This window comes from Ammospiza caudacuta, chromosome 19, assembly GCF_027887145.1.
Source record: "Ammospiza caudacuta isolate bAmmCau1 chromosome 19, bAmmCau1.pri, whole genome shotgun sequence".
NCBI classification, from domain to species: domain Eukaryota; kingdom Metazoa; phylum Chordata; class Aves; order Passeriformes; family Passerellidae; genus Ammospiza; species Ammospiza caudacuta.
This window is the reverse complement of record NC_080611.1, coordinates 3,707,075-3,724,345: the sequence shown is the minus strand read 5'-3', so window position 1 is coordinate 3,724,345 and position 17,271 is coordinate 3,707,075. Positions and strand designations below refer to the sequence as shown.

Genomic DNA, 17,271 nt, shown 5'->3' with positions numbered 1-17,271 from the left:
GAGGAGGAGGCGGAGGAGGCGGCGATGGCGCTCAACAAGAACCACTCGGAGGGCGGCGGCGTCATCGTTAACAACAGCGAGAAGTGAGGTGCTATCCCCTTCTCCCCTCCTCCGGCCTCGGCAGCCGGGGGATAGCGGCGAGTTGCCTTCTCCCCCCGCCCTCCTCCTGCCTTCCCCCTCAGGGGGAGCGGCTGTGTGGGTCATGGGGGGGCGTGCTGAGGGGGCGAAGCGGGTAAAGGGGCTGGTTTAACCCTCTCGGTGCCGGCGGTGCTCGTCCTCCCCTCATCTCCCTCCGGCTTAGGGGCTGTACATATCCTCCTGCCCCAGGGCCTGTGAGGGGAGCTGTGCTGGGCTTCAGCCGCGGGCCTTGCCCCCCTTACACCGCTTCCCTCAGCGCCAGGAAGATGCAGCGCCTGTCCCCCAGCCTGCTGCTGGCAATGGCTGCTGTCCCCAGGGCTCAGCAAGGGCTGGCAGCGCTCAGCTCCCGCCAGGTGATCCGGGCTGGCCCCAGCCCCGTCCCCTCGGGCAGGCTGCACCTGCCTGGTGCCTCAGCCGTGCTTTGCCGGGCTCCCGGAGCACAGCCCTCCCTGTCTGTGTGTGCGGGAGGGAGAGCAGCCTTGGAAAAGGTGCTGGGCGATAACCATGGAAACGGGCAGCCCGCACAGAGCCGCCTCTGTGTGCATGGCACAGGGCTGGCCGCGCCCGCCGGCTGCCAGCGGGGTTCTGACGTGGCAGTCATCTGCTCTGGGGACAAAGGAGTGCTTCATCCTCCTGCGCTTCTTTCCACGGGGCCGCTTAAACACTGTGGAGGAATTGTGGGCCCGACTTCCACTGGCGATGTGGCTTTTCTTAGAAGGCTTTAGTAAGATCAGCTCTGGTAGTTAAATTTGCATTCCCTGAGAGGATGGGAGCTGAAGGTGTTGCTGTTCCCAGCTGCCGGCTCCCTGTCCCTGGGCTGACCCAGCCTGAGCAGGGCTGGTCCCACTGCCCTTCCCCAGCTGTTCCTGGAGGGACAGGTGTTTATGACTGAGGGTGGAAACACGTCAGCTGCCAAAGATAGAGGTGGTGGAGATTTCTGCAGCTTTAGGGATTAGAGTCCCTAATGTGGATGCTGTAATGTCAGTACAAGTTACCTGCTGTGTCCAAAGGTTTTAATCAGGTCAGTTTGTAAATGAGAATTAAGGAATCAGTGCAGGCAGCACGAGTTAATGAAATCTTGTGGCGGGGAAGGGGAGTTCCTCTGGATCACATTTTTGTGTCAGAGGTGCTGGAGCTGTGGTGAGACCTTCAACAGCCGTGTTGCATAAGCCAGCCTGAGCAGTTTCTTCTCCTGCAGTCCTTCCTCTGTCATGTCACTTGTGGACAACTGAATTAGGGAACTGAGCCAGCAGAAATGCAGAACATTTTAAAACAAAACCAAAAAAAGGTCTTGAGATTTTGATCAGCTCAATTGCCTGGGTTTGCTGCCTGGTTGTGCAGACAGCCGCAGCAGCTGTGTCAGCACACTGGGAAGGGAACAAGCAGCCAGGGCTACTTCAGTTGCTGCTGCCAACAACAACAACAAAAAAAAATGCAAACCAGAACTGATTCTGTCTGCTCAGCATCTCCATCAGTGCTGAGGTTACAGGTGGTTTTGGTAGGTCAGTAAACTTCTGTGCATGCTGCATTCCGCCCTGAGCTGTATCTGCTGTCTCCTGTGTCACTGTTTGCAGTGTTCTGATGACCTATGACCATGTAGAAATCACCTTCAGTGACCTGGAGCCAGTGCCAGAGGCCTTCAAGGGCACCAAGAAGGGGAGTGTGTTCCTGACTCCCTACCGGGTGAGTGTGAAAGCTTTATCTTCTCTGAGGAGATAACAGCCCTGGAGCCTGAATTTAAATGTCCTCAGTGTATGAAAGTCAGGATAATCCACTCCTGCCTGAAGTGTGGCTCATCCTCTCCCTCTGGGAAGCATTATGAATTCATGGCATATCCCATCTATTTGTCAACAGATAATAAATCTGATTAGTTCTTGTGCAGGCAGCTGTTCAGTCCATCAGGCATCTTCAAACTGGAAATTAGCAGTGGTCTGGAAATACAGAATGCAACAGCACAGCTACTAAATCAGAGCAGTGTGGAGCAGCAGGTTCTGTGGGAGCTGGGAGGAGCATTATCTGAGCCTTCCTGGAAGGCTTTAGTACCCTGAGGATTTGGTTTACCCCTGGAGCTTTTGGCTTGTGGAGCTGGTGATGTGGGAGGGAGTTTCAGTCCATGGAGAATTCTGTTCAGACAATAAATCAGGGCTGTGGTTCCTGTTTGTTTTGACTAGCTCTTGTAATGTTATTTTCTTTCAGGTTATCTTTGTGTCCAAGGGGAAGGATGCTATGCAGTCCTTTGTGATGCCCTTTTATTTGCTGAAGGATTGTGAGATCAAGCAGCCAGTGTTTGGAGCAAATTACATCAAGGGCACAGTGAAGGCAGAGGCAGGAGGTGGGTATCACACAGGGGGGCTCTGGGTCTCAGTTCAGCTGCTCAATTCACAGCAAGATCCTGGCTAACCAAACCTTGAAACTCTCCAGATGGGTTTTCACACTCCTGTGAAAATGTTTTTCATTCACTGGCAACTAAAACATTCCCCTTCCCAGCCCCCTGTTCAGCTGCAATGAGCAGATGTGCTCTGCAACCCATCTCATTCCTGCCCCTGCAAAAGAGAAACTTCAAACAAGTGATCTCAGCAAAAGAACACCACAGTGGAGTCAGCAGGAGTGAAGGTGTCACTTTGCTTTGGTCACTTGGGATGTCCTGTCCCACCTGCATCCAGGTTCTCCTGTGCCAAAGCTCAGATCCTCTCTGGCTCTGTTTGGGTTCAGGTGCAGACCCCCAGAGCTCTCTCCATTGTGTCCTGTGCAGTTCAAGGACAGCTGTGGTACATCCTGGCAGGGAAAATGGCACTTGGAAGGGAATGGATTGTCTTGAAATCAGGGAATTTAAGGAGCTGTTTCACATTAAACTCAATGAGAAGGATGTGGCAGACATTTTCAAGTTCAGCAAACTTTCATCCTCAGCTTGGTTCAGTGTAGCAGCTGTGGCACAGAAATCTCAGCACAGGCTGTAAGAGCCTTGCATGGGAGCTGAGTAGGACCTATCTAGCATTAATGACCAACTAAACAGTGTGAAAGGCAAAAGGATTTAGCTAAATCTTTGTTAATTTTCCCCAGAGGCCATCCCTTTTAATGATGATGTTGTCTTAACAGCCATGAGAGTCTGGTTTAGCTTAAAAGGCTCTTTAATCTGCTTGTTTCTGTTTCAGCACAGCTTCTGCTTTGATGCTTTCCTGGGACTCTGGACTGTGCATGTTTTTCTTTTTTATACTGTAATGTGAGATGTCACTAATTTATTTGTTTTCTAATTTTTATTTATCCTGACTTGAAATATCTTCCATGGGCTCTAATGGGTTTATGTGGACCATGTTTTTCATTAAGCTCTTTGCTTTGCTGGGCACTCAGACTCCCAAACTAATTTGGAGCTGACACTTAGGTGTAGTTGCAGAGGCTTTTTAGGCAACAGGATTAACAAAATCCCTGTCTTCTGCACTAATCTTATCCAAAGCAAGAGCAAATCCAGCACTCCTGACAGCTTGGCCTGTGACAGCTGCTGTGGCAATAGTCACAACTCCAGAAAGCTTTTGAAGCTCTCTGTTTCTGCTTCAGGTGTCTCTTGACCTGACAATACCCCAGTGTGAATTTTTCTGATGATCCCATAATTCTGCCACTTCCTCTGCTTTTTTTTTTTTTTTTTTAGTTTGGAATCTTGGGATTAACTCTTTTATACACAGAGCATCTGTGGATGCAGCATGTAACCTAAATAGCATGGGAATGGCTTCTCCTTGCTCCTTAGTGCTGTCTTTCCTCCCTCAGGTGGCTGGGAAGGATCTGCCACGTTCAAGATGACCTTTTCAGCTGGGGGTGCAATTGAATTTGGGCAGAGGATGCTGCAGGTGGCATCACAAGGTATGCAAGCCTGGGGGTGTTTGCCACAGTTCTGTGCTTTCAGGAGCCCTTGCCTGAAGCTTGCTTTAAGAAATACTTTTCTAACATCCAGCAAGCAGCAGATTTGTGGGGATGTCACTTATTTTTCTGATAAGGAGTTGTTGACCTGCATTTGAGGCTGGCTTGATGTTCTGATGAGGTTTTGTCTTTGCTTTCCCAGTGTCCAGAGGTGAAATACCCAGTGGAGCTTATGGCTATTCCTACATGCCAAATGGATCCTATGCTTTTGCACCACCTGCAGCTAATGGGGGCTATCCATACCCACCTCCTCCTCCAGGTAAGCCTGGCAGCTGAGGCTGGGGGTTACTCCAGTGAGTAAGAGTTAAAATAGGTAAAAAAGGCAAGAAAAACAGATTTTACACAGTGTTTTAGTGATGACTTGTGTAGCTTTTGTTCCTGAGTTGAATTATGTTTGCCTTGGCTTCTTTTGGTTGACAACTCCACCCAGAGCTAAGTCTCTTGCTGTGTGATCTCCTGTCCTGGCAGACTTTTACCCTGGTCCTCCTGCAGCAGATGGGAGCATGGGCTACATGCAGCTGCCACCCCCACCCTACCCAGGGCCCATGGAGCCCCCCCCTGTCAGTGGCCCAGACCTGCCCTCCACTCCTGCAGGTAAGGAACTCACAACAGCTTTGTTAGGAATGAAACAGAATTTCTTTCTTGTCTTTTGGGGAACTTTGAAGCTCCACTTAGAAGTTGAAATTTGTTTAGAAAAGGGATTAAGGAGCTCCCCTAATATCCAGCCTTGTATATCCAGCTCAGTCTGGAGTCCAGCCTGATTCTCTCCAGGGCAGACACCATTAGTGGGCATTTTACATATAAATTTATTTTTCTTTTGACAGAAAAATACAGTTTGTGATTCTCCTGTGGTGGTAATCTTGCCCTAATGATGAATACAAGGAAACTGATGGTGAAATGTGTTTGTGGTCCATTTTGGCTCACAACTGTGGCTTGGGTGATATTTGCTTCCCCTTCCCCTGTTTCATTCTTAATGTGATTATTTTTGCTGAAACAATATGGAACAGGGGAAGAGATGATGGAAAGGAGCTGAGGAAATATCAGCCTCATTTTTCACTCATTGGGGATTTATTAAAGTGAAAAAAGAGCTATTGTGGTTGGGCACAGCCATAGATCTCTTGCAGATAAGAATATTTGTTTAGATAAGAATTAACTTTTCTCTTCAGTTTGAATAAACAACCATTCATCTTTGAACTATTATTTGGAAAGTGGTACTGCTCCAGAGGCTTGTACAAGATTTTTGTTTTCTGCAGAAATGCAGGATCTGGATTATGCTCATAAATTACCATACACTAATCCCCTGAGCTGCTCTAAATTTGTGCTGATTTTTGTTTTGCCTGTTGATTTCACTCCCAGGAAGGATGGTGTGTTCACTCCTGTTTGTAAAGGGTATTGTCTGTATTTAGGCAAGGCAGCAGCAAGCATTTATTTATGGCTGACATGCAAGTCCCAGGTGACATTTCCAAACTCACTCTTCCTCTGTTTCACTGGGAATTGGCAGTTTTGTGGTGACTGGAAGAGAGAATGCTCAATTGTATTTTTTTGGAGCTGTTCTGCAACATGAGCACTGGTCATAGGCTGCTCTGTTAGTAACTCTTGATGGCCAGAAGTTCTTGTTTTACTGTCAGAATTCTCTGTGTGTCCCTAACCTGTCACTTCTGTCCCTGTGCCAGCTGAAGCCAAGGCTGCTGAAGCTGCTGCCAGTGCTTACTACAGCCCAGGCAACCCCCACAATGTCTACATGCCCACGGTGAGTCCCTGCTGCTCTGGGCCTGCAGGGGGTGTGTCTGGCACATTCTCCCTCAGTGGCACAGCAGAGTTGGTGTGGATTGATGTGGCAATGTTCCTCACTTGGGGTCACCAAATGTGGTGCTGTTCACAGAGGTCCCAGGTCACAGAGGTCCCCATGAGGAGAGAGATGAGAATCTTGACTCCGTGTTTCAGAAGGCTGATTTATTATTTTATGATATATATTATATTCAAAGAAAATGATATATTAAAACTATACTAAAAGAACAGAAGAAAGGATTTCTTCAGAAGCCTTGCAAGGAATAGAAAGGAAAAATGATAATAAAATCCTGTGACTGACCAGAGAGTCAGAAACAGCTGGACTGTGGTTGGCCATTAAATAAAAACAACTACATGAGACCAATCAAAGATGCATCTGTTGCATTCCAAAGCAGCAGATAATAACTGTTTTTCTTTTCCTCTGAGGCGTCTCAGCTTCTCAGGACAAAAATCCTGGCAAAGGGATGTTTTTTCAGAAAATATCATGGCCACAGTCTTGGGTTTTTGGGGGCTTTGAGTTCAGTATTTTATTCTTAGCCATGCACTGATGTCCTTTTGTCATCTTTATTGCAGGACCAGCCACCTCCTCCTCCATACTTCCCACCAGAGGACAAGAAAAACCAATAAGCTGACACAGACCTTCTCCACAACCCATTGCTTTCCTTTTTTCCATTTTGGCAGAATTCTGGGGCACAGTCCATAGCACTGAGGAGCAGAACCTTCCCCCAAGGCACACTGCTTTCAGGGGCTCTAGGAGTAGGTCTGTGCAGAGCAAGGGGAGGGATTTTGGCAGCCTGGCTCACCTGTGGAGCTCTGAGGATTTGCTGTCCTGCAGCATTCCCTCCTCCCTGGGCACAGCATTGCTACACCTGGAGGTTCTCTCCATCTCTGCTTCCCTTTGCTCTGTTTCTTTTTGATACTTAAGAGTCAGCATCTGCTCTAAACTGCTAATTAACATGATCATGACATAGAAACAAAGCTCTCGGGGGTGGGAGGTGTCTTGTATTTACCTTAGTGTGCATCCAAGAGCACCTCTGGACACAGGGATGCCTCTGGTTATTCTTTTTAATCCAGAGTGTCACATCCAACTCCAGCCTTTGGGATCTCAAAGGAGGTACACACCTATGACACTTTTCAGACATATATTCAACTTTCTTCTGTTTCTTTTTTTTAAATCTAAGTCATTCCTGACAATCATAGTAAATAATCTGTAGCCCTTTAGATTTCCCTGCTGCTCACCATGTATGACAATGCTGACCAATTTCCCTTCCCTGCTCTTCACAGGGTTCTCCAGTAGCATCTGACCACTTCAGATCCCTAGGAACACTCATATTTCTGCAGTCTCTATTTTCCAGTTAGATATGTGAGTTCACTAAGTCCTGAACATTCTCCTCATAGTCTATAATGCACTTTTGTTTTTCCTTTGTTGTAACACAAGTTACATTTCTTGGCCAGTGAAGCATCTTCCTGCTGTGATTTACCTGGTGAATTCACAGCCAAGGGCAGAAAGCAGTTGCTTTACTTGTGCCCTGGAAGCACTTGAGAGAATATGCAAAACCTTGGAATGAGCTGTAAGGTACAGAGTGTTGTTTATTGCTGTTTGTGTTCCTGCTCCAGCTGTGAATTCCCACTCACCCAAACGTGGACTCCTCATTGATTCCTTGGTCTCATTAGCAACAATCCAGTGCAGAACCTGTGCAGGACTGATCAGAATCTGGGCTGTGGAACTTCTGCATTGTCCAAAGCTGTGACAAGTGACACTGCAGTGACTTCTGACAGCTGAGAGAGAAAATCCTTCCCAGCCAAGTGTGGCAGAAGCTCCTGTGCTGTGGAAATGGTGAGACTTGCTGCATGCAGCCTGCTCGGAGAGAAGCAAGGTCCACCTCTTGTTTTGTTTTTCTTTAACTGATTGATGAAATTGCTGCTGTTTGTGCACTGACTTTTCTAGAATTGCTACTGCGGTGATGTAAAGAAATTGTTATTTAAAAAAATATTTATTTTGAAAGCATTTGATTAATATATTAATGTGAAATGACTTCTGAATGCAGATTTGTTTTGCCAAGACTGTGAAGTAAAGAGAAATCAGCTCAAAACTTGGGGTGTTTGTGTGTGTGTGAGTGGGCAAACTTCTGCTAGCTTTAGATGCAGAGAGGAGGAATTGGAAACAAAACCACTTGGATTTTATGTTTTATTATTAGAAGCAAAATGACTTGGCTTTTCACTGGTGACATCAGTTGCTTGATTTCTCTTGGGTGACTTTGTGAATGAAAATAAGATGTTAAAATGTTTCAGCAAACTCCCATTTCACAGTTCCTCTTGGAAGCTGACAGCAGCTGCTTTACCCAGGTGTGTCACCCAAGTTATTTTTCCAGACAAGTTGTCCTCATAAAAGTTACAACCTGTTTACTATTTTGCTTTGCAAGAACTAGCTGAGCACTGCAGCATAATTAATGCCTCTAAAATATGTCTGTAATTAGAAGCAATCCACAATTTTATTCTTTTTTTCCCTCTAAGTGTGCTGAGGTGCCTGGGTGGCTGTACCCAGTGAGGCTGGAGCTGTCTCAGGTGTGCTCCCCCTGTGCTCCTGTCCCTGGAGAAGCTGGAGCTGTGCTGCTGTCCCTGGAAAAGCTGGAGCTGTGCTCCTGTCCATGGAAACACTGGGAGCTGTGCTCCTGTCCCTGGATGCTCCTGTCCCAGGAAAAGCTGGGAGCTGTGCTCCTGTCCCTGCAGAAGCTGGAGCTGTGCTCCTGTCCCTGGAAAAGCAGGAACTGTGCTCCTGTCCCTGGATGCTCCTGTCCATGGAAAAGCAGGAACTGTGCTCCTGTCCCTGGATGCTCCTGTCCATGGAAAAGCAGGAACTGTGCTCCTGTCCCTGGATGCTCCTGTCCCTGGAGAAGCTGGAGCTGTGCTCCTGTCCCTGGATGCTCCTGTCCATGGAAAAGCTGGAGCTGTGCTCCTGCAGCACTGCCAGGGCTGTTCCTGCCCCTGAGCTGAACCAGGTGTGTCAGTGTCACTGGGCTGGGCAGGGCAGGACAGGAGGTTTCCATGTGGGATCAGGTCCTGGTCAGTCCCCCTGTCCCACAGGAGGTACCCAGGAGCTGCTCTCCATGGACATCCAAACCTCACTGGTTTCATTCCTCTTGCCAGCAGCTGCTGTGGCTGCCTTCATTCTCTTGAGTTCCCTGGCCAGCCAGCAGGGACATCTCCCACATTCTGCTCAGTTTTACATCCCTCTGCCTCACATGCTCCCACATGGCTGTTTGCACTTTAGGCCTGGCTGAGCCACTTGGGTTTGTTTTCTGTGGAAGAGGTGGCTGAAGGAGGAAAGCATTGAGATAAAATCTTATAGTCTAGTAGGAGCTGAATAAATCCTAATCTGTGAATTAATTTACTTAAAATCAAGGTTTCCACAGTCACATCTGTCCAACTCTAAAATGGTAGTGAAACCTTTCTGTTCTGGCTCATTCCCAGTCACCTTCTACTCAGACAGAATCCTAGAAAACACAGATTGCGTGAACTTTCCAGAGCTCTTGCCCATCCCTACTGTCTTAGTGCAGCTCTTAGGCCAACAATCAGAACAAATCCATGAGGTTCTTTTAAAACCTTTCCTCAGCTGAGTCTGATTGGGAGAGAAATATTTAGATATCTGCTCCCATGGGAACTCCATGGCTCGAGCTGAGTCACTTCCCTCAGAGTGGAGAAGTGGCAAGAGCTCCAGAGGCACCATGAGGTTTCTGTCTGGCAAAAGGGAAATGCACTCCAAGGATGAGTCAGGCTGGAATAAATTAAATATTCCTTAGCACGGGTGTCAGTGGGCTAAATCTGGAGTTGGAGCTGTGGGTTTTCCGCACTGGTTTGAGGCTGAATGTTCCCATTTCCCCAGGCTGGAGCTGGGCACGGTCTGCGGGGAGGGGAGGAGGAAGCCAAAAAAGGGTTGGGCGTGTGTTTGGGGTGTGCTGGCGGGAATTGAAGCCGTTCAGGGAGCGCTGGGCAGGTCACACAGCCAGCCAGGCTCCGGCAGGCATTGGGCTGAGTGCTGCAGCACAATTTGGGAATCCAGATTTGTGCGTGCTGGTGAGAATCCCTGCCAAAGCACCCACACCTGGCTTGGATACTCAGCACTCCCCGCCATCCCCCGATGGAAACTGGGAGCTGTTCTCTGCTTGGGAAAGGGCTCAGCGAGGGTAGAAGGGTCACCAGTCCTGCTGCCCACACAGAACGTTTTTAATATTAGAGCAGGGACATGCAAATTGAATCTGCTGCTGCTCTGGAAGCCGTGTGGGAGTAGGGCAGCAGGAAGTGTTGCTCACTGCCACGTCTCCAGCTCTGGCCCTGCCTCGGTGATGAACTGGCTGCGCAGCAGGAGGCTGCCATGTGACTCCACACTGGTGCCATTGAACCCCAGCATGGCTGCTGTGATAGCACTGAAAGAACAGAGCAGGCACGGGCAACAATTACTGTTGGGCACTTCGACTTTCCACCACCACCTACAGCTGTGCCTTTGATGTCACTTGGGCTCTTCAGCTGAGAAGTCTCTCCTGCCCCTGGTGCTGGGAAATGCAGCTGCTTCCCCGCTCTGGGGGCTGTGGGGTAACTGGGTGTTTCCAAAGTGCTTTGAGATCTTGTGCAAAGAAGTGTTGCTGCAGGAACCGCAGGTGCTGCTGACAGATTTCCCGCTGTCAGCCCTGAAATCCTGCTGCTGTCCCTGGGGGCTGGGGAAGTTCTTTACCTTGGAAGGATTAGCCCATCCTTAGGGATTAAGGATCCTCACCGTGGAAGCATTGCTCCATCCTGTGTGTGCTTGTCTGAGGTTGCTCCAGACAAAGGAAGAAACAGAGTCCTCCTCTTCCTCCACACCATTCTGCCCAGCTTTTACCTCAAATGCTTCAACTTCATTCATTTCTTTCTGGCTGGGGGGGATGCACTAAGCAGTTGTAGGCAGTGGGGTTAAGCCCACCTGGCCAGCACCTCCCTGCCCTGTGTGTGCCTTTCTTTGGAGATTGTTACAAGGCTTGCAAGGGTTGCAGGATGAAGAGAGAGACAAGAATGTTGACCTCATGTTCAGAAGGCTTCATTTATGATTTTATGATATATATTACATTATATATATAATATATATAATATATAATGTAATATATATGATAAAATAATAAATATTATATATATCTATACTAAAAAGAATAGAAGAGAAAGTTCTCAGAAGGCTAGCTAAGCTAAGAATAGAAAAGGTATTCAACAACAAAGGTCTGTGTCTCAGCAGAAAGTGAGACCCAGCTCTGCCATGAGTGGTCAATAAATCCAAACATCCACCCCAGACCAATCCCAGATGCACCTGTTGCATTCCACAGCAGCAGATAACCATTGTTTACACTTTGTTGCTGAGGCCACAGCTTCTCAGAAGGGGGAAAAATCCTAAAGAAAGGATTTTAATGAAAAGATGTGTGTGGCAGGAGATCATGAGGACTTCCTACCACTCTCAGAGCTGCAGATGCTCAAACTGCCTCAGCCACATGATGGACACTGATTGATCAGCTCTGCTCACAGCTCTGTCTCCCTTTGCAAACACTGCTGGAGGTGGCAGGAGGTGTGGGGTGAAGTTTGGATCCAGCTGCTCCCAGAGCACCCAGGAGCAGAGCCAGCCCTTGCCAGAGAGCAGCTCCTGTTGCACCACAGGCACCACCCCCTGAAGGAGCTGCCAGGGGTGTGTTGGGGGTGAGTTTTGCCAAGGCAGGCTGTGATCAGGAGGAGTTTCAGGCTAAAGCTGCACAGAGAAGTGAGGTTTGTGGGTGGGGATGGAACACTAAGATGTGCAGGGTGGGGATCTTTATTTCAGTCCAGGCTCTCTCTGCAGCCACAGCAGGTGTTATCACCTGTCTGCCTCTGGGGTGAGTCAGCTCCAAGAGACAGGAACCAGAATTTCAGCTCCTTGCTCAAGGGAGAGGCCCCAGTGGGACACAAAGTGTCCCATGTCACAGGAGCAGGGACTTGGACCTGCTGCTGGTGGCTGCTGGATCTCACCCCTCAGGCTGTAACCAGACCTGGATCCCTCCCTGCTGGCTCCTCCCAGCCCACCTGCCATTCCCTACACAGTTCCTGTAGTTTCTGGATGCTGGAGCAAAAGGTACCAGCTTGGCTCCATTTCCCAGCTCAGCTCAGCAAATCCTCTCTTTCTAAACTTTTCTTTTCCCCTGCTCAAATCGTGTCTCCTCCTCCTCCTCCTCCTTCTCCTCCTTTCCATGTCTTTGCTCTTTGAGGGCTGGGCTCTGGCTGGGACAAGAGGCACAGACTGACTGCAGCAATATTCCATGTTTTGGTGTGTCCCTCTGGAATGTGGGGGTGGTGGGAGGGGTTGTCCTGCAGCCTCTTCCCATCACAAGACTGTGGCTCTGTGGAGCTTGCTGGGCTCCTCTGGGGCTTTGGGAAATGTGTGAGGAGAACTGTTGGTGGAAAAGCCATGGGGAGAATGCTCAGTGCTGGAGCTGGTCAGGAATTTGGTATCTTTGCTCCAGAATAGCCTGGGGGGTTAATGGGCATCATGGGAGCATGGAGGTACCTGGGTGCCTTGGTTTGAAAAGAGAGATGTCTGCTAAGGAAGGCAGGAGCCTCCCTTGAAATGGAAAATGTAAACCCCTTCCCTCTGAATTATTATAATTTTGAAATTAAGGGGCTCTCAGTCAAAGATATGGGAATAGGAATAACAGTTCTGTACTAGGAAAATTAAAATTACAAATGCGATAGTACAAAAAAAAACCCAAACCACTGCCAGACTGAGAGCAGTCCCTGCCCCCCGTGTGTCAGGGAGGTGTCCCAGCCCCATCCCATGGGGGCTCAGCCCTCCTGCAGTGCCAGCTGTGGCTCTGCTGCAGCAGGGATCCTGCACAAGGGGGGAGTTTTCCTCTGCAGCTCCAGGGCTGCTGCAGATGGGCCTGGGCTCCCTCTGGCCATGCAGGGCAGCAGAAAGCTGCTCCTCTGGCAGTGCAGGGGGCAAAGGCTGCTGTGCTGTGCCAGGCTCAGATTGGATCCAGGTAGGAATGCTTGGCTCCTCCCCTGGGCGGAGCATCTCCCCATGGGATGCTGGGATTGGATCAGCCCTGCAGGGACACTCAGTGGCCATGGAGAGCAGAGATCTCCTGGAGGGAGGGTTGGCTGTGGGAGAGATAAAGGAAAAACTGCCCAAAGGACAGCAGAGAACTGCCCCAGCTCTGACAGATGGGGATAGAATGCACACCCACTCATGTACTTCTACCTAAGACACTGGGTGTCAGCCCTGGGTTCTTCCACCTGCACAAGGATCCCCCTGGCCCCTCCTCAGCTCAGGCACATGCTGTGGGTCCTGCTGCTCTCAGCTCAGCCCCCAAATTTGCTTTGAACCAGCAAATAAACCAGCAAATAAATTGCCTTTGAAATGTGTCCCCCATTCTCTGTCCCTGCAGTGAGGGGATGGTAAATCCAGTGTCTGAAATGGAATTATCTCACTGGGAGAGGGAAGTGGAGGACAGCACATGACTGTGATGGTGAAAACATTTTAAAGTGGTCACAAGGTTCTGTGAGGCAAATGAGGGACATCCAGGTCTACACATGAATTCTGCACCTTCCTCAGAGTCATCCTCGCGTGTCCCTGCTGGCAGCACTTGTGCCAAACCTCTGCTCCTGCACAGGCAGGGGGAACAGAGCTCTCACAACTGCCCTGTCCTGTGTAGGTGGCTGGAAGTCCCCTTGGCTCTTCCCAGAGGGATGGAGTTTACCCTGACATCCTTCTAAGATGTCCCAAATGAGGTGGGATATCTGTGTGCTCCCCCCTTCCTTCCCAGGTGCCACCAGATTTTGTGAGGTGCCCCCCAAGTGCTGAGGATAGCCTGTGGCAGGGGAGATGTGGGGTCAGGGCCCCCCCAGGAAACAGGGAGGGGGGACTGACATCCCTCCTGGGTATGGGATCGTGGCCCCACAGCACTCAGAGGGTCCCAGGGGTTTATCTCACCTGGGCAGCCCCAAAGAGGGCAAGCAGAGATGTCTCTCATTGTGAAACACCTTCCCTTCCTCTCCCTGCCTGCTGCTGCTTCTCCCCTTTGCCAAGGCCTGGCAGGCACCCCTGGGTTCTGCAGAGTCATCGGAGCCGTGCTCAAAGGAGAAGTGAGGGAGGGACATGTTGAAATCAGTTTTTTGACTATTTGCCCATTTCCATCCGAGAGATAAGACTGAGGCCAGGCTGCGGCTTCAGGATCAAGAAGGTAGGAGATAAACCACTGTTAATGCTGGTGGAGGGTTCTTTCCTGGCAGGTTTTCCTTTGAGGAGATGACAATTCCCTGTAAATAAGGTGATGATGTTGTTCTTTGGAGATCTGTTTTCTCAGCAGCACCTATAGCCCCATTCACAAGTGAGCTGTGGACTTTATTTGTATTGGGGACAGGTATAAAGGGTTTGCCTTTAGCATGACTTGTTTTTAAAAAATGATTTGTTTTTAAAAGGAATGTAAGGCTTCACATTGTGCATATCTATGTTGGTCATTTAGGGAGGCAGACTGACAGCATGGGAAGCAGGGGCTGTTTTGGGGAATGCCATCTCCCTCCCTTTGGAAAGTCCTGCCTTGGATGTCTGGGATGTTTTGCCAATTGCCTGCCAGTGTGGGGAATGGAGTTTATCAGGATTGTCTCTGCTAACCAGAAATCCTCACTCACTCTGGAGCTGCTTTTAGAGCTTCTCTCATTGTTTCCTGGACAAGGAGGAACTTGAGGTGCAAATACTGGAGCTCAGGGGTTTTTGTCACTGGTATTTTGTGGAACAGGTGGCTGCTGGTAAAACCCAGGGAAAAAAGGATATTTGCTGCTTTGGAGAGCTGATCCCCAGACAGCTCTGCCCTGACACCCACAGAGGTGATCCCTGCACAGAGTGCTGCCCAGACCCTGCTGGCTCTGCTGGGAGCTGAGTGCTCCCACCCTGCTGGGCTGTGCCTGAGCATTTCCAGTGGTTGTTGCAACCCAGTGCAGTGCCCAGCTGGGGAAAGGGCTTTTAAACAGAAACTTCCACACTGCAGCTGAACTTTTGCTTTCTAAAGCCTGCACAACCCCAGCCCAGCCACCAGCTCCTGGCTGGAGGGTCACTGCCTGATGTTTTGCAATAGTTATGGCTGGATTTTACTTCTCCAGTGTTACAAGGAGGAGAGAAGTGGATTTGAGGATTGATTAAACTCTTTCAGCTGTTCTCTCTGTTCTTTCTGTGCTGGTTGAGGCAAGAGACATCCTGACTGCTGTTATTTTTTTTTTGGCAAGGAACAGTGAAAGATGTGAGCAACTCAAGGATGCTGAGTCCATGTCCTGCCTTTACCTCTGGGGTTGCTGTTTGCTGGGCCAGATTTTGCTTTTGCAATCAAAGCTAAAAGCAAAGATGACAGCAATGGTTTCCAAAGGCCACTATGCACTTTTCTCTAGCTCCCACTAACAACATTTTACAAGGGAGCAGAGAGCTGATGTCCCAGATCAATAAACTGCATTTGTGTGTGTCATGGCACAGGCATCAGCTTCTCCACCACATCCCCCCCATCAGTGAGGCAGGAGATGCTTTGGAGCTTTGCCCAAGGTGAGCCAATGGAAAAAGGCTGGATAAAGCCAAGGCTGGGGCTGGGTGAGCACCTCTGAGCATCTCTGACAGCAGAGGGAAGGGGCATCCTCAGCACATGAGGAGGTGGCTCCAGTGCCAAGCTGGGAAAGCACAAGAAGGGGTTCTGAGGCCCAGTTCCTTGGGACACCCAATTTCTGGGGTGTTACAGTTACCAGAGCCCTCCTGACAGGGGAGAGAGCAGAAGTGGAACAAGCAGCTTTTTTCAGACCTCAGGGGACAAGGCGGAAAAATCTCAGGAGTGCATTGCAGCTTTTGGGTGTCTCACTGTAGCTCTGGATTTTCATTCTGTAAATTACCTTGGCATCCCCCTGCTCCTGGAAATTCTGTGTTTTCATGCTGTGCAGCCCCTCTTGGCCCCAGTCCTGTGCTGGCTGACCTGGATAAAGAAAATCTGCCCCCCACATCAACCCTCTGCCTCTGCTCTCAGCCCTTTCTCCATCTCCTGGTCCCACAACTTCAGGGAATCCCTTTTGCCATTAAGCTGCTCTTACAGGGCTCCAGGGCAAAAGGAGGTTGTGTCTCTCTCAAAGCAATTAAAAGAGGGCAACCTGCCTCAATTAAAGGAGTGGATGAGTGCAAGGCTGAAGGGACTGGCTGCCTGCCCTCATCCTCTGGCAGGGCTGCTGCTGCAGCATCCTCCTGCAGCCCTGCTTGAGCCAGCTCTGTGCTGTGGGGCTCTGTGCTGGTGCACTCTGAGTCCTTCTGAGCTGCTGAGGACACAAACTTTCCAGTGCAGTTTCCATGGCCGTGGTTTCCTGTTTGGGTTCAGCACAAATCCCCGAGTGCCTGCACAGTGCCACTGATCCCAGTGTGGAGCCACTGCCACCTGTCTTACATCTGAAACATCTTTTATTTTTATGGCTTTTGGGCCAGAAAGGTGTGGGGAACACAAACCCCCCCCCGCCTTGGGGAGTCCCTGCCCTGCTGCACAGGGCCTGTGGCTCCTCAGCAGCCCCAGCCGTGCCACCAAACCCCAGCAGTGACACTGAGCAGGGCCTGATGTCCTTGTCCTTCCCCAGGCTCTGGGTCTGCCCGTGAGCAGCAAATGCTTGTGCAGCTCAACAGCCCCTCCAGAGCCCAGGAGCTGTTCCTGTAGGTTCCTGTAGACACAACACACCCAGGAGCACGCTGGCCCTGCCCCTGGCCATCTGCTGGTGCCCAGCCAAGCCTTCCCCCACCCAGTTTGTTATCAGTGAGAGCGTCCTGATAGGGATCTGCCAGGGGAGGGCAACTGCCTGGCAGGCTGCAGTCTGATAAAGGGTTTACAAGAATGAAAGCTGAGTTAAGGAACAAGATTTCCACGTCATTTCTTTCTGCTTTTTTCTCAGCAAGCAGCTCTTTCTGGACAGCCCGTTTGGGAAAAGGTCACAGGCCCTTTCTGAGTGCTGTTCTTGGCTCTCCACTGTGTCTGTTCTCAGCCCAACCTTGTGCAACTCTCCTGGGTGTTGCAAGGGCTTCTCATCCTGCAGCTTTTGCATGGGGTTTCAAATCCCCCATCCCCCAGGGCTGCAGACAGACCCTGCTCCCTGCCAGGTCCCTGCCTCTGCTCTCAGGGCATGAACGATCCCAAAATCAGAGCCCAGACCCTTCGTGCTGCCTTCACTAATCCTCTCCATCACCCTCTTCCCCTCTGGGCTTTTTTCTCAGGACTATTTCTCTCCTCTTGTATTGCAATGCTGAGAGGGCCCCCACGAAGGAGGAATGATGAGGAGGACTCCATCTTATCAGAAGGCTAATTAATTACCTTATTATACTACATTATTCTATACATCTAAAACTGAATCTGCCAAGCACTCCCTGCACAGAATCTCGTGACTGTC

At 49.8% G+C, this 17,271-nt stretch overlaps 1 protein-coding gene across 1 annotated transcript; it reads left to right on the top strand.

Annotated features, from left to right (window-relative positions):
- The first annotated feature begins 3 nt into the window (after window positions 1-3).
- Window positions 4-7,928, top strand: WBP2 (WW domain binding protein 2). Its single transcript, XM_058817077.1, has 8 exons — window positions 4-83; window positions 1,713-1,821; window positions 2,335-2,470; window positions 3,898-3,990; window positions 4,190-4,306; window positions 4,516-4,641; window positions 5,721-5,797; window positions 6,409-7,928. The coding sequence occupies exons 1-8, from the start codon at window positions 25-27 to the stop codon at window positions 6,460-6,462; spliced, it is 771 nt and encodes a 256-aa protein (XP_058673060.1). The 5' UTR covers window positions 4-24; the 3' UTR covers window positions 6,463-7,928.
- The last annotated feature ends 9,343 nt before the right edge of the window (window positions 7,929-17,271 follow it).